The sequence below is a fragment of the Macrobrachium rosenbergii genome, chromosome 5 (genome assembly GCF_040412425.1).
Source record: "Macrobrachium rosenbergii isolate ZJJX-2024 chromosome 5, ASM4041242v1, whole genome shotgun sequence".
Taxonomy (NCBI): Eukaryota; Metazoa; Arthropoda; class Malacostraca; order Decapoda; family Palaemonidae; genus Macrobrachium; species Macrobrachium rosenbergii.
The window spans coordinates 22,554,812-22,577,908 of record NC_089745.1 but is presented as its reverse complement, the minus strand read 5'-3'; the positions used below and the strand labels follow the sequence as shown (position 1 = coordinate 22,577,908).

General features: G+C 34.7%; 1 protein-coding gene across 1 annotated transcript in view; it reads left to right on the top strand.

Annotated features, from left to right (window-relative positions):
* Window positions 1-22,873, top strand: part of sax (saxophone) — a 53,484-nt gene extending 30,611 nt beyond the window's left edge. The window contains exons 7-11 of the mRNA XM_067103796.1: window positions 5,674-5,783; window positions 11,397-11,673; window positions 16,037-16,170; window positions 19,183-19,408; window positions 20,683-22,873. Coding sequence (XP_066959897.1) covers window positions 5,674-5,783; window positions 11,397-11,673; window positions 16,037-16,170; window positions 19,183-19,408; window positions 20,683-20,823 — 888 coding nt within the window. The 3' untranslated portion in view covers window positions 20,824-22,873. The remainder of the gene's footprint in view (window positions 1-5,673; window positions 5,784-11,396; window positions 11,674-16,036; window positions 16,171-19,182; window positions 19,409-20,682) is intronic.
* The last annotated feature ends 224 nt before the right edge of the window (window positions 22,874-23,097 follow it).

Here is a 23,097-nt window from a genome sequence, read left to right as displayed (position 1 = left end):
ACAAAAGATTGGGAAATGATATTTGTTTGTTTAAAATATCACATAATTTACTATAGAAATGTATACATTTTGTAATTACAGTTATTATTATTATGATTATTATTATTAATATTTGAAAATTAGTACATCTGTAATTATGATTAGGTAAATCATTTATTTATCATACAAAACAAATAAATATATACATGTATCCATAAAAATTCTCTCATTTCTTATGGAGATGAGAGAATTTTTATGGTTACATGTATGTGTTTATTTGTTTTGTTGATAAATAAATGATTTACCTAATAATAAGTACTAATTTTCAAATAATAATAATAATAATAATAATATTAATAATAATAATAATAATAATATTCAATAGAACCTGTTTAAAAAGGGTCTTGCCTCGATTCAAGTTGTGCGAATTCACAGTCACGTGAAATTTTCAGTGGAACCTAACTAATTGTCATACACGAGTTTTTCACAGACATGCAAACATTTGTGAATCCTCGAGAAACTCTGCAAAAGTGTTTATGTTTAATTTTTATGTAATTTATAAGTTTTCAAGCTTTTATATGTAAATCAAATAACATTAAATAATAAAAATAATAATTCTCTCTCTTTTTACTGAGATGAGAGAATTTTTATGGTATATGTATATGTTTATTTGTTTTGTATAATAAATAAATGATTTACCATCAGTACTAATTTTCAGATATAATAATAATAATAATAATTATAATAATAATAATATAACTGTAAATATAAATTTGTATGTGATACGTATTTTAAACCAACATCTTTCCCTCACCTTTTGTTAACGCGTTGAAGAGAAGCTCGAAGGCAAAGCTGTCAATTTAATATGAAAGGAAGGGGGAGTGTTGCCGATTAGCTGGTCAAAGGATTCTTATAATTCTCTCTCTCTCTCTCTCTCTCTCTCTCTCTCTCTCTCTCTCTCTCTCTCTCTCTCTCTCTCTCTCTCTAATTCATAAATAATTTCACTCTCTCTCTCTCTCTCTCTCTCTCTCATTCATAGTTAGCACTCACGCATATTTTACAACCTACATATTACTGTTTCTATGTATGTCTTTACCTGTAAAGTAGATCATTTTAAATTGATCTAATTTTACGTGTACGTCTAGGAACTGTAAATGCGCCGTTCTAAAAAAATAGAGACAGAGCATTTCAGAACAAAGAGGAAGAGACAAAATAAAGAAATTCTTAAAAATGAGGTTGAGAAGACTTCTAAAAATAGATCGGTGGAATGGGGACAGACAGAAATAGTATACGTAATCTTCACACTCATATATTTTTACATCAACCATTTATTTTTTTTTAAAGATAATGTATTAAGCTAACTTTTAAGTGAAAATAACAGTAACTTTAATTACATGTAAAAGTTAGCTTAATTCTTTAGGAGCATGCTTGAGGGGGTCTGGAACCTAGCCCCGTGTAAGTTCAGGATATTACTGTAATAATAATAATAATAATAATAATAATATAATTGTAATTACAAAATTTACACATTTCTCTAGTAAATTATGTGATATTTTAAACAAACAAATATAATTTCCCGCTCTTTTGTGAAACATTTGAAGAGAGGGGCGATGGCAAAACTGTCAAACGTCAGTCATTGCCGATAGCGTGTCAAAGGTTCTCTCTCTCTCTCTCTCTCTCTCTCTCTCTCTCTCTCTCTCTCTCTCTCTCTCTCTCTCTTTCTCTCTCTCTCTCTTTTTTCCTTCATAAATCATGAATTTCCATCATTTGATATCTAACGTAAGAATAACTCTCTCTCTCTCTCTCTCTCTCTCTCTCTCTCTCTCTCTCTCTCTCTCTCTCTCTCTCTCTCTCTCTCTCTCTCTCTCTCTCTCTCCTTTTTCCTTTTTCCTTCATAAATCTTGAATTTCCATCATTTGATATCTAACATAAGAATAACCTCTCTCTCTCTCTCTCTCTCTCTTTTTCCTTTTTCCTTCATAAATCATGAATTTCCATCATTTGATATCTAACGTAAGAATAATTTCTCTCTCTCTCTCTCTCTCTCTCTCTCTCTCTCTCTCTCTCTCTCTCTCTCTCTCTCTCTCTCTCTCTCTCTCTCTCTCTCTCTCTCTGTAACAACTGATAAATAATTTCACTCTCTTAAGTAAGAACAGCCCTTATCTCTCTCACTCTCTTTCTCTCTCTCCCCCCTCTCGAGGATTCGCAAATGTTGTCTGAAAAAATTGTGTATGGCAATTAGTTAGGTGCCAATGAAAAGTTCACGTGTCTGTGAAGTCGCGCAACTTAAGATTGAGGTATTACTGCACACTGTGTTCTTACAGGAATACAAACAATTTTCTTTTATGTTGGGGTATCCTTCAACACAAGCTGGAAATGGTTCTCGAACTTGATACTGTAACAAGGTGTGTATGCTCGTGGTTAAGGAGGGGAGTGTGGAAATACTTCTCACTCACTTGTTCTTACCAAGCACTTTTTCTTCAACTGCTGTCTAGTAAGGACATCTTGCTGCACTGCTACTACCTTCTAAAGTTGAACTTGTTTTGTTTACACAAAAATTAGTCATTGATTAGGTTGTTAAGAGCATTACTGAGTATAGCAAACCTTTATGCCCTTAATTTAGGTAGGTCCCACCATTTCCGTGTACACTGATGTAGGGATAAATTTGTTTCTGCATGGAAATTTTTTGTAGAGGAGGTAAGCTGAAGAGTTAGCTTACCATTTCCTCCCCCACCATTGAACATCTCCCTACTCCTGAATACACCCCTTTCTTGGCCAGGAGGTGAATTTGTGCAGTAGGTGGGGGATAAATAAACCTACTTGTACTATGTTGACTGCTCCCATCTGCTGTTGTTGCAAATGCTAGGAGCTCAGTGCTGTTGATCTTCCAGAAGTGGGCATCCTGCCTTCAGAAGATGGCATCTACTATGACTGAACCCTCGCATTCAGTGTGTTTATGGTCCCTGGACCTTATGCACAGTCGCATGCTAAAGGTCTCCACTTGGCAGTCACTGGTACCAGGGCAGTCTACTTGCCTGCAGTCGTGCTACAGAACAGAGAACGTTTTATCCCATTTTGTCAAAACCTGGGGATTGTGATAAATTAGGGGAAATTGTATCAGGTTGGTTTTGGCAAATCTGCTCGGTTACCTGTTGCCATTGGGGAAATTTGTTCCACACAGGTGTCTCCTCCTGTTCTTGCTACAATGACAACTGAAGCAGCAATAATCAGCCCCCAGTGATCCTTCCTCCCATCTCACAAGCAGTTTTCAGCTCTCGTTATCCTCCCTCCCAGCTTTTTCTGTATGCGGGATATCAGGGGATCTCACATGGTTGCTGGATGACAGGAACCTTCTTGTAGGAGTTCCCCTGAACTCTAACCTCCCTAAATGCGTCTGCTTAAAGGCTCAATGGTGGAGGGTTAGAATCACCAGAAGGGCTCATTTGTCTCAGTTGCATGGGTAGAGGACAAACCTCTTCTGCACATCAGTACTGTATATTGGGAGGCAAGGGGTGCTGCTAGCCCTGAATCATTCTAGGTTTGTTTCATGGGTCACTGTACTGTTGATGAGTGACAGCACTACCATAGTGACTTGTGTCAACAAGCAGAGGTGGGAGGGGATGATGGGCTCCCATTCACCTTTGACAGTCAATGAAGCAGATGCATGACCCATCAGCCAGGTACATTCCAAGAATGAGGAATGTTTTGATAGGCCAGCTTAGTTATTCCTTCATGGGGTAGAAGCTATTAGAGCCAGAATCAGTGGTGATCGACCTGGTCCAGGTGTTATGTAGTTAGGACCAGATCTTCAGACAGTCCTGGAGGATACTTCCCAGCATACCTTGGCCATTCTTTCTGCCCCATGTGATCAACCATGTGTTTATCACCATGGGACTCAGATACCCACCATCCTCATGGATCCCATACCGAGTGGTTTCCCATACTGCTAGCTCTTGGCAGGCTCCCAGGGAGTTTCCTTGTGGCCCACTGTCCCATTCAGGGGAAGTAGATCATCTTCTATAATTGTTGATGCAGAGGATCTTTCTCCAGTTGGAGCTTGTGTTCAGTGGATTGTGGACCTCATTCACTTTTGTCAAATTAAGTTTCAGTCACTGGTAAAAAGCTAGCTGCCTTGAGCCAGGCCTTGAAACTGAAGGGCATAGATCTCTTGGTTTTGGCTGAGCCATCTGTGCCAGAAGGAGCTTTGAGCTGTCTTGACCCCTTGGGGTTCTATGGTCTCCAGGGAGGGACATGGCTTTTTGTCCTTCACAGCCCAAGTTGAGTTTTGTGGGTGCCTTGGACTGAGATCTCACTCACAAGACTATCTTTTCCCAAGTAGGATCTGACCTTTTAGGGCAGTGGCTAGTCGACCCTTGCGAGTACCTGCAAACATGAGAAATTGGTTGTATAGGAACACACCTTTCTTTCTGATTTTATGGTGTATCCAGTGAGCTTACAGCACTTCTGGCAAGTAGACAGTCATATAGTTCTTGCAAAAAGTCACAAAGACAGGGGGCATGGAACCATTAGTGTCATTTTGGAGTAACTTTTTGGAAACAGGTAATGAGGGCAGGTGTCTGAAGCATCAGACCACCTTTACCTGATTTACCTGAGAGACATCACCCAAAGGTTCCCAGACTTCTTGCGATTTGTGTTGGCTGCTCAGGCTTTGTAATCACCAAGTCCTGAAGGACTGAAAAGCATCATGCCTCAGGTACTTGAGGGCATGGGTTTGGGGGCGAATTGGAGATTGAAGAGCTTCTCTCCATTCTTTCTTCTTCCTCCCTCTGTGGGACAGGAGCTCAGCCTGAGCATTTGTAGACAAGCTGTGACTCCCTTTGCTCTTCCTTTTAAAATGGGTGGTGGGGGGGATTGTTTAGAGGTATGTTCTGAACCTGTTATTGTATCAGCCATTTAGCTGCCAGCTGACTTGTGTAATGCTGACAAGGGTCGCACTTAGTTATTCGAGGATTTCGTTACTTGAGAGGAACCCGTATGCCAGACTGAATAGGAAGCTAGAAGAGCCATCACTCCTCAGCTCACATTCATGACCAGGAATGTTACTTTTCGGGCTGGGTTTCAGCTTCCATTCAGTTGAGAGACAACTTCCCACCTAAGGAGTAAGTACAGTATGTAAAAGGTTCTGGTTTGTATTTTTGTTGGAACAAGTAAAAAAAATTTTAAGTCACTTTTATTTTTCTTAGGTATAAAAACCAGAGCCTTTCATCATGTTATCTACTGCAACTACCCCATTTTGCCCCTTAATTCCAAAGTGCTAGCAGGTGAGTGAGGGTATTCCCTCCCACTCACCCCCCTTAATCATCAGTTACCTATCTTGTTAGTTGTTACCAAGTTTCACAAATGTATCTCTGAGGCATAAGTAAGGCTATAATTTTAGTATCACACTTCAAATATTTGTTTTTACTATTATTTTACACTGATCTACCTCCCAGCCCTGTAGATTACATTTCGTTTGTGACTGAAGATCAGTTATTGTGCCTGAGTTCATGACTTCTCATCAAGGCTGGTTTTTATACCTTCTAATGATATGTGGAATTACCCAGTTGTTACTTTTTGAGGGAGTCTGCTAGTTATATCTGCAGATTAAAGTAGATAGAAGATGATATGTTTGTTAAGAAATTTGTAAAGTTTTCTAAGTACATTAGATATTTTAATGAGAAATATGTCTTTCAGGGTCGCTATGGTGAAGTTTGGTGTGGTATTTGGCAAGGAGAAACTGTTGCTGTCAAGATTTTTTTCTCACGTGATGAGGCTTCATGGGAAAGAGAAACAGAAATATATAGGTAAGGTGTCTTTAAGATGTTTCATCAACTTCATCTTATTGAGTAGTAATCCTGTCTCCTCTTTTTTTTTAGGAAATAGAAAGTAATTTCTTAATATGATCAAAGGAATGGCAGTATATCAAATTTTATACAGAGTACAGTATATCAAGTTTTATATAGAGCACCAGAAGTTTTGAAACTATATTTCAACATGCCATTGGATTTCTGCGACAGTCATATCAGCTTTGCTTAAAAATAAAAAGTAATCTTCACTTTCACTGGAATATCATGAGTACATATTTAAATTTTTGTTATGCAATATGTCCTTGTGATGCTTCACAGAATGGTTTATAGGTATAACACTTAAAGTTAGATATCCTTATTTTTAAGGCTTGAGCGTGTGTATTTTACTTGTAGATTGTGATGGAAGGAGTTGCGTATACAGTAATATTAATTCAGTGACCAGTGGGTTAGTAGGCCAGACTCAAAAGTAGTAGTCATTGATTACCCATCAGGAAATAATCTTTGCCAGTACTGTACTTAAGGTCGTCAGAGTTTTTTATGTATGGTTCATTTTTTGTATTCATTGCAACCATCATGCAGTTAAGTAAGCAATGTTAGGTCATTTAAGCCCTTTTCATTATTATATATAAAGTTTAAGCAGGCCTACAATTCAGTTTTATTAATTCATAGAGCTTGCTTAAAGGATCCATTTTTATTTTTAAATGAGGTGAACTTTGATGAAGAGGAAGTTTTAAGGAGATAATGATGAGTAGGAGTTACACTGGCAATAGATAGAGATGATGAGTTGATATATGACAATACAGCTGTGGGTGGAGGAGACGCTCCAGGGAACCTTATGCTTATAGTTACTGCAGGTTGTAGTCTCTTGAGACTTAGGTCTTAAATTAAACTACAGCACATTGTTGTTCATTAAATAATGTTAATTGCACTTTTAGCACAAAATCTGAACATTTCAACTACTGATTTGTTATAATAGCATTCTCAGCTTATACAACTTGGATATGTTCCAGTATGTTATTTAAAATTATGTTGTAATCACTACACACCTACCCCATCAACCTATATCAATAATTTTTGGGCAGAACTATGGAAATGCCTGACAGAACATGCAAATGCAGTAATTACTGTGGAGTTGGCAAAAAAGCAAATTATCTTCCTAACATTTTTCTACTAAAAATACCAGTCTCTTTATAATTGCTGGTTCTCAGTGAAGTAATTTTTTTTTCTTAGAGGATATCACCTCCCATTTATTATTGAAACATTGAACATAGGAATATCAGGTGCAGAACAAACTTTTTTTTTTTTGTGAACAGTACATTATTGGTTATTGACCTCTCCTTCTGAAGTGAGGCCTTGTCAATAATTTTGGTTTGGAGGTAATTGATACGACTACACTAGTTATCATTCCAAATACAGTCACCAACCTCCATATGAACGAGTTACATTTCAGATAGCTGTTCGTATCTTGAATTGTTCGTAAGTTGGTTTTTAATATGTAGTGCATAAATTTTTTTGAGTTTTATAAAGAGTTACTTTGGTTGCTAGAAAGGTAAAAAAAAGAAAATAAAATTTAGGTTCATGCAATATTCAAAATTTAGTATTTTTTCCATGCTTTGAAAGTTATGAACTTGAGAAAATTTTGCCTGAGCTGTGTCTGAGATTGGGAGTTCATAAAATACACAAGGCATAATCTATTGACAAAAATACATACTAAACGTTTCCTCTGGGGAAAGGAAATATAGGAAATGGGAATTCATCATAGAATGAATTAAATCAGGAAGATAGAATTTAGTAGTATTATTTTACAAGTATGAAAAAGTATTCTAGTGATTACAAGGAGAATACATGGTAACTAATCACGAGAAAACTTGGAATAATCAGGGAAGGGTTAAAGGATCAGGTTCTTCATCCTTGTGTTCTTCTGTTCTTTGCAAAAATTCTAACTAGCAGAATAGGCACACAGAGCAAAATTTGAACTTGTGACCCAGGTATATTTGTACTGTATTTTATGAACGGGGTTTGTAACTTGAATGTTCATGAGTAGGGTGGTGACTGTATCATCAAGGTTTCTTCCAGTCTGCCAGTCAAGAGACCACCAGATTGGGGTATGTAAAAAGTTGATTGGTTTTATGTTCAGAAAAAATCATGGTAGATATTACTGCTAGTGAGCTTCCAGCTATAAATGTCGTAGAACTGCTTAACACCACCATTTTTATTGCTGGCCTCCATTCTGTTCTTAGAACTACTGGAATGTTTGTTGGCCAACCTGTATTGTAGTGAAACTGAATGTCATGCAGCCCTCAGAACTATAAGACCTCCTTAAAACATGGTAGAGGAAACAAAGGTGTTACCATTATTGGGTGGAACATCACATGGCCAGAGGAAAGTTCATTGTGGTAAACAAGAAATCTGATAAAGGATGTTGATTATTTTTTCAACCAAAAATACAAAAAATAACAGTACCATTTGTTTCCAGCGAGACACCAGTACTAAACATAAATAACAAAAACTAGTGCCCAGATAATGGCTAACATTCTTTCCAGTCACTTTGCTGATGTATCTAAGGTCACATGACAAACCATATGCAGACTGTCACCATGGAGAAGAAAATGTATTTATTACACTCCTTACAGAACCTTGCAATACACTTTTCAGCTTAGCAAATGCTAAGAAATCTAATCCTAGCTCAGGTGAAAGTGGATATATAGTGATTAAGCATGCTTCAAAAAATACAAAAATATTCATGTGAAGCATTGTCAATAAGAGAGTAATTGGACATATATTCAACATACAGTAAACCCCCTTTATTTGCAGGGGATGTGTTCCAGACCCACCCACGAATACTTAGAACCACCCCCTCTGAAAATGCTTATAACTGCCTATCTTGAAAGTTCAAATACCAATGTATACTTAAAGTATCATCCTACATCAAATATACCTTAAATAATTATCGTGTTACTGTATTAATCTTTGAAATTATTTTATTAATATCATTTCAAAGTCATCTTGAACATTAATACCCTTAAAAATACTGTATATACATATGTGCTTTTAACCCTTCCAGCCAAATCAGAAAGAGAGTGAGTGAGTTACCACTACAACAAATTCAGCCAGCCACATACAAGCAGGGCAAGAGAGAGAGAAGTTTATCTCTTTAATCTCTTGAGGAATGTTAATCCATTTCTCTGTACAAAATTTGTTATTTTTTCCTCTGAGAGAGAGAGAGAAAGAGAGAGAGAAGGGCTGAACTAAGTATCTATTTCTCACATTCTACACTTTGGTGAGAGAGAGAGAGAAGGAAAGGAAGGAAAAAAAGAAAAATTGATTTGATCATGTTGTGGCAACATCTAGAGTAATTTGACATATTTGAAAATTAGTACTTATTACTAGGTAAATCATGTATTTATCATATAAAACAAATAAACATACCACAAAAATTCTCTCATCTCATTAAGAGAGAGAGAGAGAGAACAGAAATAGGAAGGGAGAAAGAGAGAAAGAAACGTTAAGTATTATTTCGTCTTATTACATATTTGCCCTAGTTGAATCCTTGTTCGCTGGGTGATTTGACCTGCCCTTAACCCCTCAGGCCAAGGAAGTGGTGAGAAGGAGTGCCCGAATTCCTGAAATACAAAAGAGACCAGCAGAAAGAGAGCATAGGGCAATAGGTCTTCTGGCAAGGGACTATAGCTGTTGGTAGAGTGACAATTCCATTGGGAATTCTAATCCTTCTACCTGACTCAACCCTATCAAACTCCAACCCAGAAAACTTATACACTAGCCTAGTTTGGGGACCCCTCCCTGGGTACTGGTCTAACTAACGTATCCAAAGGAATTCCTTCCTTTTGGAGTCTTTCAATAGAGGTGATGGTGCAATATTTATAACATCATTTATCATCATCAGCTCTATTCCTATCTTATGTCTTCTCTTTTTTCCTGTTTATTTTTGTGTTTTATACAAAGCATGTTTGAATATATATATATATATATATATATATATATATATATATATATATATATACAGTGAACCCCCATATTTGCGAGGGGTGCCACGAATAGATAAAATCCATGAATACTTAAAACCCCTCTAAAAACACTTAGAACTGCCCATTTTGATAGTGTAAACACAAGAAAAACCCTGTAAAAATGCTTATACCTGAGTATTTTAATAGTTTTATCACAAAAAGTGCATTTATTCATGAAAATGATATGAAAATACAGTAATTAGTGAATATTTCTCAGTGAAAAATACCGTGAATGGGCGAATTTTCCACGAATAATGGGTAGATATGTTCCACAGAGACACCTGCGAATGCGTGAGTCCGCGAATGGTGAGAACGCGAATACGGGGTGTTTACTGTATATATATATATATATATACGGGATATATATATATATATATATATATATATATATATATATATTTATATATATATATATATATATATATATATATATATATATCTATCTATCTATCTATTCTGGTTATGGGCAGGCTTGGTTGTCTGCGATCCGGTTTTTTGTCACTTGTCTAGCAACAAAAATCAGCGATTTTCGGCACTGATTTCCGCTTATTTGTGCCAATAGTTGGGTATTGGCATAGATACATACCTAACAGAGGTGCCAATCTCCAGTTATTGGCACTGATAAGCACCAGAAATTGCCAATTTTCAGTTATCAGCAATTTTTGCTTATTGTCTAGCCGTTGGAACGGAACCCCCCACCGATAACCAGGGGCTGTGTGTATATATATATATATTGGTCTACAGGAGTGTATCTTCATATCTTAGGTAGTCATTGTCTTGAGTTTTGGATGGTTGGTTATGGGCTTTCGACTCTTGTCCAGGAGTTACTAGTATTCTACTAGCTGGAGTCCTTTTTCATTTAAGGATCCTCTGACAAGCCTCTCTACGAGGACCTTACATCCTGCTATGGACCACTGTCTGGTGACAGTACTACATACCAGGAAGGATCACACAACAGGCAGGAATGTTTAGCAACTCTTTCCCTTTTAAAAATCTTTTAGTTTGTTTGGCTGAGCAGATGTTTCTTTGGCTACACTAACCCACCATCCTCATTCAGTTCGGTTGTCAGCTAACTTTAACAGAAAGTAGGATTCATCCCAAATAATACAAATTTTTATAAAAGCAATCGAGCCTCCTCACATCTTAGTGGGTGGTCAGGAGGAACTCTTGACAAAAACATAAACATTCTAATGCCATCTGGTGGGAAATAGGCAAGTATAGACAGTATATATGGGTCAGCCAACCATTTTTTTTTGTTCATTTTAATTGCTGTTAAATGCTGATTGCATGTACTGGCATGAAGATGTAAGCTAACTTTAACAGTAGCAAGTATCCAAATAATTAATTATATCGGAAGTTTTCATGTTTTTAGCTGCTGACTGATGGTCATGAAGGGTGGTGCTAGCACATACTGCCTCATCACTCTACTTCCTCAGTAGTTAAGATTTATAATTTGTTCATCCAGGGACATTGCAACTACATTTTGGGGTATTTATGATTGAAGGTTTTGTATGAAAAATATGTTTTATTTTATGAAAACTTAATTTTGCTGTTAAAAAATTACCATATTTTATTTTATTTGCAGCACTGTTCTACTTCGGCATGAAAACATTTTGGGCTTCTATGGGTCTGATATGACATCACGTGGGTCTTGTACACAGTTGTGGCTGGTCACCCACTACCATCCACGAGGATCATTGTACGACTACCTTAATAACCATACTCTTGATCATTCAGCTCTGATGTTAATCGCACTATCAACAGTTAATGGGATACTCCATTTACACACAGAAATATTTGGAACACAAGGGAAACCTGCCATAGCTCACAGGGATATAAAGTCAAAGAATATTCTTGTAAAGGTACTTAAGTGATAGTTTTAAGTTAAAGTAAAACATTTGTGTAGAAAGAATATGCTTTATTAAATTTGTCAGTATCAAACCTCAGTCATGTACTATAGCCCTTCATTCACAGTCAAAATGTCCCCAGAGACACCAATTCTGATGTCTTTGTTGACAAAAATCTAGAACAGCCAAGAGTGACTTCATGCTATGCTATTGACCCATTGGTAGGTGATAATTGTCCACCTCATTGCCTTGCATGCCTTTCATCAATGTTTATTGATTCCTTTAACCCTTAAACACCGACTGGACGTATTGTAAGTCGACTAAGATTGTCTGTCGGGTGACGAGTGGACGTACTGTACGTCGACTACAAAAAATTTCAACTTTCAGTCAACTTTGACTCGACCGAAATGGTCGAAAAACACAATTGTAGGCTAAAACTCTTACATTTTAGTAATATTCAATCATTTACCTTCATTTTGCAACAAATTGGAAGTCTCTAGCACAGTATTTCGATTTATGGTGAATTTTTGAAAAAAATTTTTCCTTACGTCCTCGCGGTAACGCGGCCGAAAATTTCAGAAATTCTTTCGTCATTTTGTCGTAATTTTTGCACCATTTTATATTAGCCGTTACATAAAGTTTTATATATGAAAATGTGCGCAATTTCATGTAAAATACAACGAAAAACAACCCATGGTTGTAGCTTTTATCAGTTTTGAAATATTTTCATATAAATCACAATAAGTGCCAAAATTTCAACCTTCGGTCACCTTTGACTCTACCAAAATGGTCGAAAACGCAATTGTAAGCTAAAACTCTTATATTCTAGTAATATTCAATCATTTACCTTCATTTTACAAGAAATTGGAAGTCTCTAGCACAATATTTCAATTTATGGTGAATTTTTGAAAAAACTTTTTCCTTACGTCCGCACGCGCTAACTCAGCCGAACATCTCAGAAATTCTTTCATCACTTTGTCGTAATGTTTGCACCATTTTATATTAGTTGTTACATAAAGTTTTATATATGAAAATGTGCACAATTTCATGTAGAATACAAGAAAAAACAATCCATGGTTGTAGCTTTTATCAGTTTTGAAATATTTTCATATAAATCACGATAAGTGCCAAAATTTCAACCTTCGGTCAACTTTGATGGGACTGAAATGGTGGAAAAACGCAATTGTAAGCTAAAACTCTTACATTCTAGTAATATTCAATCATTTACCTTCATTTTGCAACAAATTGGAAGTCTCTAGCACAATATTTCAATTTATGGTGAATTTTTGAAAAAACTTTTTCCTTACGTCCGCACACGCTAACTCGGCCGAACATCTTGGAAATTCTTTCGTCACTTTGTCGTAATGTTTGCACCATTTTATATTAGTCGTTACATAAAGTTTTATATATGAATATGTGTGCAATTTCATGTAGAATACAACAAAAAATAACTCATGGTTGTAGCTTTTATCAGTTTTGAAATATTATCATATAAATCACGATAAATAGAAAAAATTTGACCTTCAGTCAACTTTAACTCAACCGAAATGGTCGAAAACTGCAATTGGAAGTCTCTAGCACAATATTTCGATTTATGGTGAATTTTTGAAAAAACTTTTTCCTTACGTCCGCACACGCTAACTCGGCCGAACATCTCGGAAATTCTTTCATCACTTTGTCGTAATGTTTGCACCGTTTTATATTAGTCGTTACCCAAAGTTTTATATATGAATATGTGTGCAATTTCATGTAGAATACAACAAAAAATAACTCATGGTTGTAGCTTTTATCAGTTTTGAAATATTTTCATATAAATCACGATAAATAGAAAAAATTTGATCTTCAGTCAACTTTAACTCAACCGAAATGGTCGAAAACTGCAATTGTAAGCTAAAACACTTACAGTCTAGTAATATTCAATCAATTACCTTCATTTTGCAACAAACGGGAAGTCTCTAGCACAATAATCCGATTTATGGTGAATTTTTGAAAAACTTTTTACGTCCCGGCGTTTAATTCATGCATAATTTTGTGATAATATTTTCTCTGTGTTGCTTTGATCATTTTACAATTTGTTATATACCAAAATCATTGCAATTTAGTGTACAATACAAAGAAAAAAAATAACTCATTAGCTTTAACCGTTTTGCTCACAGCACGATACAATTATGTGACATGTTTTTTTGCGCTGTCATATATTTCAATATTTATATATGATAATGATATTTACTTTTCATTTCTGATGGTTGCATACTAAACTTCAGGCAATGACAAAAAAAGGAGCCAAAAATTAACTCTTAATCTTAAAAATTAAGCGTGCTGTGATTTTTGAAAAAAACTTTTTTTTCGCTTTGGCGCTAACTCCCAAACGCCGCCGGCATACAGCAGACACTTTTGTAAATAGAAGCTCAGCGTTTAAGGGTTAACTAACCAATGTGGTTTTCAGTAAGTGTACTATTTCACTCATGTTCTTATTTATCTCAAGTTATCTACCGTATATGGAAGCATTTGTCTCCATGCACTGTCATGTTGTCCTTTTTTTTTTTATTAAGAAAACATGTGATGCTGCCTGGAACATCAAATCCTTAAAACTATTTGTAATTCTTGTTAAGGTATAAATAGTTTTCCATGTAAGAATAAAGATACTTTATTTTAAAAAATGAATTCCTCCAGAGATGCTACTGTTCTTGATGCATTGAGAGAGGGATGGTACACACACACACAATGAGGGCTTAGTTGCTTCAGATGCATGGACATTAGACAATTTGCACAGTGGCATTTGGAGGTGTGAGCAACACTGCAGGGCAAGCATTCCAGTAACAGGTGGTGGGATATCCAGTTGTGCTGATTAGCAGCAACAACTGTAGTAGCATACATCAACCAGCAGGGGTGGGGATAATTTTCTTTACCCTCAGCTTGGTGGTGAGGCAGATACATGATTAGGCGGATCACTGTGCAGGTGAACTGTCGGCCAATTACATTCCAGGCACATTCCAGGCAGGAGGAATGTTGTGGCAGACCAGCTCAGTTGCCCAAGGCAGCTAAGTTGTAGTGACAAAGTGGACTCTACACCCTTGCATGGAGGAAAGGCTGTTCCAGCTTTTGGGAACACTGGTGATCAGTCTGCCACTCAGTTGAACAGAGAGCTGCTGGTGTTCTGTTCTCCCATTCTGAACCCATTGGCTGCAATGGCAGACACTTTTCAGCACTCATAGGACCACTGGATGTTTTTGCTTTTCAGCTTGATCTAATGGGTGATCAGGCAAGTGCAGATACCTCCAGGACTTGGGATGACTCTGGTAGCTCCTAAGTTGCAAGCTGAATGGTACCAGAAATCACCGAGAGAAATGCCTCCATGGCTTGCTTGTGTTTGCCTGTCCCATCTGCTGAGATACCACCAGTCTGTGAAGTAGCTTTATCTCTTCAAGTTGGAGAATATTCAGCATTTCCTATGAGAAAGGCTTTTCTCTTAGGTTATCACAAAGCATTGTTCTGTCACTTTAGTTCTGGAGGAACTTTTTGGTTCCACAAATTAAAGGCTGGGTTCTGTCAGTGTAATGGGAGATCAGACAATCCACATTGTACAGTACAGTACTATATTTTGTTGCATAGCCTTTATATCTGGTAGCCTAACTTAATTGTAAGAGACCACAGTAGAATGTTTGACTAAGGTTGGAATTGGTTAATCATCACTAAAACCAGTTGCTCATAGCCAGTAGGTTGAACTTTTACACTTGACCATTATCTTTTAAGTTGTGCCATGAGTTTCCTTGTTCTTTTCTATTTTAGAAAAACACTTAGTATATGCTGGACAAATACACTATATATTGACTGGAAATAATTAGAATATTCAAGTAAGATTTTCTCATATTGATTGAAATATTCTTGTAGGTGATGTACTAGCAACAAATTATAATAAATTTGTAAGCTAAAATATACCTTGGCTCCATTCTCCCTTCCTTTCTTCCGTATTGCTGTCTGTCACTTGTAACTATTACTACTTATTGCAAATTTAGGGTTTTCTCCTAGTCTCATCTTTAGAACCTTGTACTTCATTCATTTTTCAGATACTGTTTGTATATCTTGCTGTCCAACCACTCCAACTCTCTTGATACTTAGTGCAGAATGGTTAAAAGAGCCCCATTATGAGTTAATATATAGTACTTTTTGTTATTAAAGAAAGATTCTAAAGTTTAAAAGGTCTTTGTTTTTTCCAGTATTGAACCAGGTGGAATATGTGATTGTTAAACCTTGAAAGTTATGATACATACAACTTAACCTTGCTGTTTCATACAGTCAGTACTACAGTATAATTTTCATAAGGCTTTTTAAAGCAGAGTATTTTGTCATAGCTTTTACTCTATTTTTTTCTTTTCAGACAAATGGTGCTTGTGTAATAGCAGATTTTGGTTTAGCTGTAATGCACACGCAAACAACTGGTGAGATTAATCTTGGAAATAACCCAAGAGTTGGAACCAAACGTTATATGAGTCCAGAGGTTCTCAACGAAACGTAAGTTTCATCTTTTATTCAGCTTTGGAGAAAACAGCTTATGCTCATTGTTTACCCCAATAGTTAGTTAAATAAAAGTTAAATAAACTCATTAATGATATGTCTGGTCTCTTTGCATAATGTGTGCATGTGTGAAACTGGGAGAATGTTGAGTGAAGTGATAGAGTACTACCATATTTGATGGCATACAAGACCTTCCCCACCAAAATTTCAGAAGGGAACATTAAGAAAAAATGTTTTGTTTTTACTTGTAAGCATTTAATTTTGTCAAAATATATAGATACATTATGTAAAACAAACTAGGACTACATATACATGTAGGACAGCAGGCAAATCTTTTTAATAATAATTCAGCTCAAATTTATAAGAGCAGATTAGGTATGGGAAAAAACACTTTATAGTACTGTGCTCTCCTCCACTCTTATTGACAGTGACGACAGTGAATTTATGAGTGCAAACAGAATGAAAACATATAATTGTAGGTTAAATATATATATATTATTCTTTAAAAGTTTGTGTATTAGCATAAAATTTTAAATAATTTTAATTCAAAGCTACATACACGATATTGATTTTTTGTGTAAAGTTGATTAGTAAGCCTAGCCTATGGGCAACCTGCATGCACATACATTACATAAAATATCCACATATTGCCCCCCCAACCCCAATATAGTATTTTTATTGACATTTAATGCAGTACAATATTGCACTTAATACAGTAATAATAGTATTACTTACAGATATTTTTCAGTCTGTGTGCACACATGTTACAGTATAGACATGCATCGTGTTAAGGTAAACAATGTACTTACTGTGCATTTGCTCACATCTGAGAGGGAGAGAGAGAGAGAGAGAGAGATTAGCAAATTCCCAGTAAGTGTGCTGGTGTGTGTAGTTTGTTGTTGCAGTTTGTTTGTGTCTGCTGTGAAATGCATCAGTGCATGTGTATCATCTGATGTATAGATTTAAGTGCTCTTCACTACTGTTGGAGTTAAGTAAGCATAGGATAATGTTAGGAATGATATAATAAAACAGTGAAAAAGGGCATTGTTTATTGATAATGAAGATGAATTGGCAGTTCAGGATACATGTGTGGCATTTTAGAAGGATTTCTCTCATGCAATCAGCAAATTCAAATAACTGGCAACCTTTTGGTCCCAAGGGTGCTAGTTATGAGTGATTTTACTTTAATAATAATAATAATAATAATACATGTAGAAGTAATAATGATGATATTTTGAGTAAACACCAGTAATACTAGTGCAGTATTATGGAGTTTGGCTAGATACAAGTGCTGGATAAACATTAGCCTACCAGATACCTCAACTTGGCTAATAAGATGCTAATTTTTGGAGAGAGAAAAAAAAACAGGGGGTCTTATACGCCATCAAATGCAGTCTGTATGATGGCATGTACGACCAACCCACAATTTCAGCAAGAAATAACAAAATATTCATTGTGTTTTCTTAAGTTAACATATATGGGCTTAGCATAGCACCAATTGAATCCATGTAAGCATACTGTTTTTCTTGTATAACCACAAAGTGTCCCATCTTGTATTCACAAGCCTTATGCCATGCTATTTTTTATTCAAACACCTTGTTCTGTAAAATAATGTTTACATAGAACTTTTGTGGTTGCTAGACTTATGATACAACTAGTTTGGCCTATTGTTTAAACAAACTCCTTACACGTCTTGTTTCCCTTTGTGCAATTGTTGTTCTTGAAGAATTGTTAAGTTATATTTTTAAAAATAAATTTCCTATTCATTTGTGTTGTGTAAGGAGTAATTTTTTTTTTTATTCATATGCCTTTAATTAAAACTTAACTTTCAAAGGTAAAATATACAAATACTGTATCTCAGTGTGTTTCTCAGCAAGGAGAAAATCCTGATGATTGTAAAAAGAAAATGGTTGTATACAGTAATATGAAATTCAGATTGCACACATTATTAATGTTATACAAATTAGAAACAAAAAATAATATTTCACTCCTTTAAAAACTGATTTATGTATACTGCCATTTCCATCAGGTACATGGAATTTTTTGGGTCTTTCTTTAATTAGCATCATTTAAAATGATAAATTTATAAGAAGGCAAATGACTTATTGAATTAGTGACATCATTTGTTTGCTTCTCAGAGCTCATAGGGTATATAGGTAATTTTCAAAGGGTTCATTTGGTTTGAATGAAAATTATTGAAATGAATGAACCACTATTGTCATATCCACTATTGTATGGTAGGTATCAGGAAACATAATGTAGTACTGTATCTGGAAAAATATAGTTGTGGTTATGATTGTTATGGTAATTATAAAAAACAAATAACCACATTTACATACAGTATACACACTATATAAGGGTACAAGAAAAACAACTTTATATGCAGTATTATGAAACTTATAGATCCTAACTTATTATTGAAATTCCACTTAGGGATGGTACAAGACTTCTCAAATTGAAATTTTTTTTTTAATTTCTTCAGCAACCGTGTTAGAAACTAATTATCAACAAGTTGACAATTAAAGGTAAAGTCTTTACCAGCCATACAAATATTTGCAAAGCTAGAAAATAGTGAACGTACGACTCCATAAGTCATATTAAAGTGATATATTAAGAGTAAAAAGCAGGCTGTCATATTATTTCAAAATTGTAATCTTTTCTTGTCATAGACTTTAGTTAGAAATTTATTATCGATTGTTTTAATGTCAATATCTAAGTAGGATGGGTAGGTTCATGGAATTTAAACCCATGTTTTCCCTGTACATATTGATCACTATGGAATACATCCCAACAGCATAGTGTAAAGCCAGGGCCAACTAATATGTTTAATGCTTTATATTCTTTTTTGTTAGTTTATGGTTCAATATGTAACATTTAGTTTTGAACAAAGGTTTCTTTGGTTTTATGTTTTATTTATATAAGGTATTGTAACAAGACCAGTGAGTCACATTTTTCAGTAAGTTGTCAAATTGATGATGATTTCCATTTTTTTTTTTTTTTATTCCACAGAATCAACATGAGTGTGTTTGAATCCTTTAGGAAAGTTGACATATATGCATTGGGACTAGTTTTGTGGGAAGTATGTCGACGCTGCGTATCAAATGGCATATGGGATGAATACAAGCCTCCATTTTATGATGTCGTTCCCCATGATCCTAGTTTTGATGACATGAAGAAGGTTGTGTGTATAGACCAGTACCGTCCAACAATTCCAAACAGATGGACCAGTGACCCGGTATGTAAAGATTTTCAATATTCAGTAACTTTTTTTTTTTAATAATTTCCCAGAATACTTTTATCTTTTCAGTCATAGGTAATTAAAGCTGCTGATCTTCCCCTCCTTAGTTACATCTTGCTTAACTGATATGTATTTGTAATGCAATGTGTGGGTGCTTGGTAATATCCGGCATCACTGGTTCCCTCACCCTGGAAGTAATCATATGTACTGTATAGCACTTTCAAACCTTTAGGGTGTGCTGTAGCTTTTGGGCATGAGCTTCCGGAGTGTTTTGCATAGATTTTATTGCTTGTGAGTAAACTCAGGATTGCATTTGTAGGCTTATTTATATTCTTAGTCTTTATTCGTTAGCGTTTGTGTTCAGTTGTCTACTAATTTGTAGTGTTATACAGTATACATTTCTACAAATATTTGTAATAATAAAATTTTTATTTTTTAATAAAATTCAGGTCTTTCCTCTTTCTACTTCTTGGTTTCACCTAGTGGCATAATGTTCTGTGGAGATCACTGTGCAATTTTATTGCCATTAGTGCTTTCCATTAGATTATTTATGAATAAAAGTAAGGTAATGCCTTACATGAATTGCTTAAAGTTTTAGTTATACTTCCCTGATGGAAAAAAGGAAATTTTTAATTAATGGGATCAACACCGAATTTTTTTTAATTTATAATTTATTTGAATTTTATACACTAATAATTTAACTCATACAGTACTACCATACTGCAGTAATTCTTATGACTTATGTCCCTTTGGAGTTTGAAGATTTTGTTAAATAGATTATTGCAAATATTGTACAGCTTTACAATTACTTTTTTTCATGCTCAATTACCTAAGGAAGGTTATCCACCTGTGTTTGTCTGTTGGCCTGCCCTAAAGGTACTTCAAAAGTTTTAGATGAATTCAAATTATTCTTTTGATGTTTTGGGATATAATCCGAGGAAATTCCAATAACCGAGCTCTGAGGAAGGATCCAGATGTATATGTCATTTCGAGCATTATCTGATCTAAGTGTGAATCCAAGAATTTTTTTTTTTTTTTAGTTGTTCAAACCATACATATAAACCCCAATAGTAGGCTAGATCTAATAGCAAATTGTAGTGATATGACTCCCTTCAAGTATACCTAAATTAGAAATTATGCTTTGTCAGTTATCTAATTCAAAACACAAAATTTAGGATAAAAAGTTCCCTGATTTCATTGTTATTTATTAATTACTGAGCCTTTGAGAAGTTGTTCTGAGGTTTTTTGAAATTTTTTGTTTATCTTTATAGGTGTTAGCAGGAATGTCAAAAATAATCCGGGAGTGCTGGCATCAGAATGCAAGTGTACGTCTCACAGTCTTAAGAGTGAAAAAGTCTCTTGTGAAATTAGCCCAAGAGGAAACCAAGGTCAAGCTGGATTTTGACTTTTGACCAAGAAATTTATGTCAAGTACAAAGAGATTTATTTTGTATTTACATATTTTATATGTAATATTGCCACTACTACTACTGTTTATGTTAGTGCAAGAACTTGAGGGAGTGTTCGTGTTGAGATAATGAATAAGATTTGTTTTGTATATAGATGCTGAGCATTGAACTCTTGTGTGTGATACAGGGTGTAGTCTTGTAATACTTCGTTTGTGATGTCCAAGAGTTTATTTCTGTGGCCTTCTTACAATAAAGTACAGAGATTTGTTTATATGGCAGCAAAATGTAATTATTTTCTTTTTAAGAAACTGGTTCTCTTTAACTGCTTGTGTAATACAGTCTCTCACACAAGTTCCATAAGTTGAATTAAAAATAAAAATGGTACTGTGCAATGTACATAATAATTATGTAAGCATGCACTACTGCATTGTTGTTGCAGTATAGCAGTATTAATGCACTCCAGCTTTATTAAAAAGTTCTCATGCAAAGCTATGGCAATCTTTAGTATATGGAAATTTATATTTTGGGATTAATTCTTTTACTAGGATTGCTGTAAATGTGTTTTGATATATCTTGGCAGTATATTTAGTAACGGTAATATGTGAAACCCTGTACCATTTTGTATGGTCAAATACAGCATTACTTTTGAGTTTCACATATACTACTATGTGCTGTCTAGTATGTGGTGCAGTCTGATCTCATAAGATGGTTTAATTTGATATTAAGAGTATGTTAACAGGATCATTTAACAGTAATCCAGAAGAATTTTATCCATAGTATATTTTTGTACCAAAGTACTCTACAGTATATTGCAGTGTACAATGTGAAGTTTGCACTGTGCATTTAAAAATGCTTTACTGTATTGCCTTTGAAGGATGGGTTTTCCTCATTCTTCTTCTCGTTTTTTACTTAATTTTTGATACAGCCGAAGGTATCAAAAGTGCTTTTTCTTACTTGATATTTTTTGTGCAGTGAAGGATTTTAAATATGGTCATGCTATTATTGCATGATGCAGTAAAACAATAGAAAAATAGATTTTTAGCAAGTATGATCTATACAGGGGTTATAATACAGTAATACTAAATGTAGCTCCCCTAAACTTGTCCATGGTGTTTGGAAAGTATAGACATCGTGTTTTCACTGTTTATATTGAGTTCAATGGACTGTTAAGATATTCACCAGTACTTAATCTACTTTTGGTTTACATTTTAATTTCTGTTGCTCATGTTCTTTTATAGAACACTATAAAGTATTTGCTTTAAAAATAATGTGTGAATCTCACTGCTTTTAGCCGCTGGGTTTAGACATAACTGCTGTCGTCATGTGTTCAGCCAATTTTAATATTAATGTGGTCTTTCAAAGTCAATTTAGTTTTGTTTGATCACAATTGAAGGGTTATTATAAACCTTTATTAAAATCCAGTATTGGAATCAGATTTATGTTCTTTTTCAGTATCCTCATGATAGAATGTTCTCTTTGAATATCCTCTTGAAATATTTCAAATTTATTACAAATACATAGTGAATTCTGAAATTGTTAACCATGTCATTCACAAATTTCTTTCATGGTGTATAAAAGATATTTATGCAACATGAAAGATGTATATTTTGTCTGTACAGTATTGATATATGAATTATAATTTGTACTAATGTACTGAAATAATCATGAACTTTTAATTTTGTAAGAGTTTTATTTATTTTTTTTACATTAAAATGCCCTTGAAACAAATTTTTTGTAGCCTACACAATATGATTTGCTGTCATTTTAGTTGGTTATTGTGAACTAATTTTATTTATTACAAATTTATTCAAAATTTATTAATTACTATAACAGCTCAGGCTATTCATTGACAGCTTTCTTGCATATATCTGGATGATACTTTATGTATCAGTGAATCATATGCTTTTCATTGCAGAGAATGTTACTTTAATTCACCCATCACCAAGAAGTTTTTAGTATACCCTTACACATGTCTGGCTGTCTATCCTATATCTGTCATATCAGTCTCAATTTTTGTTAATCTTTTGTTAGTTTAATTAGAACTCAATATATCAGAACATGTTTTATTATCCATCCTCCTACTTTTGAACAACCAGTTTCATGACTGGTGGTATGACTGAAAATTTCTTCCTGCAAAAGGTCAGCACAGTATTACAGTAATGAAGTTATGGTAATGTTTCAGCTTTGTGAGTTAAATAAATCAGCTTAGCGGCCTGGATAAATTACTAATAATTATTATAATAATAATTGATAATAATAATAATATTGTACCACTATT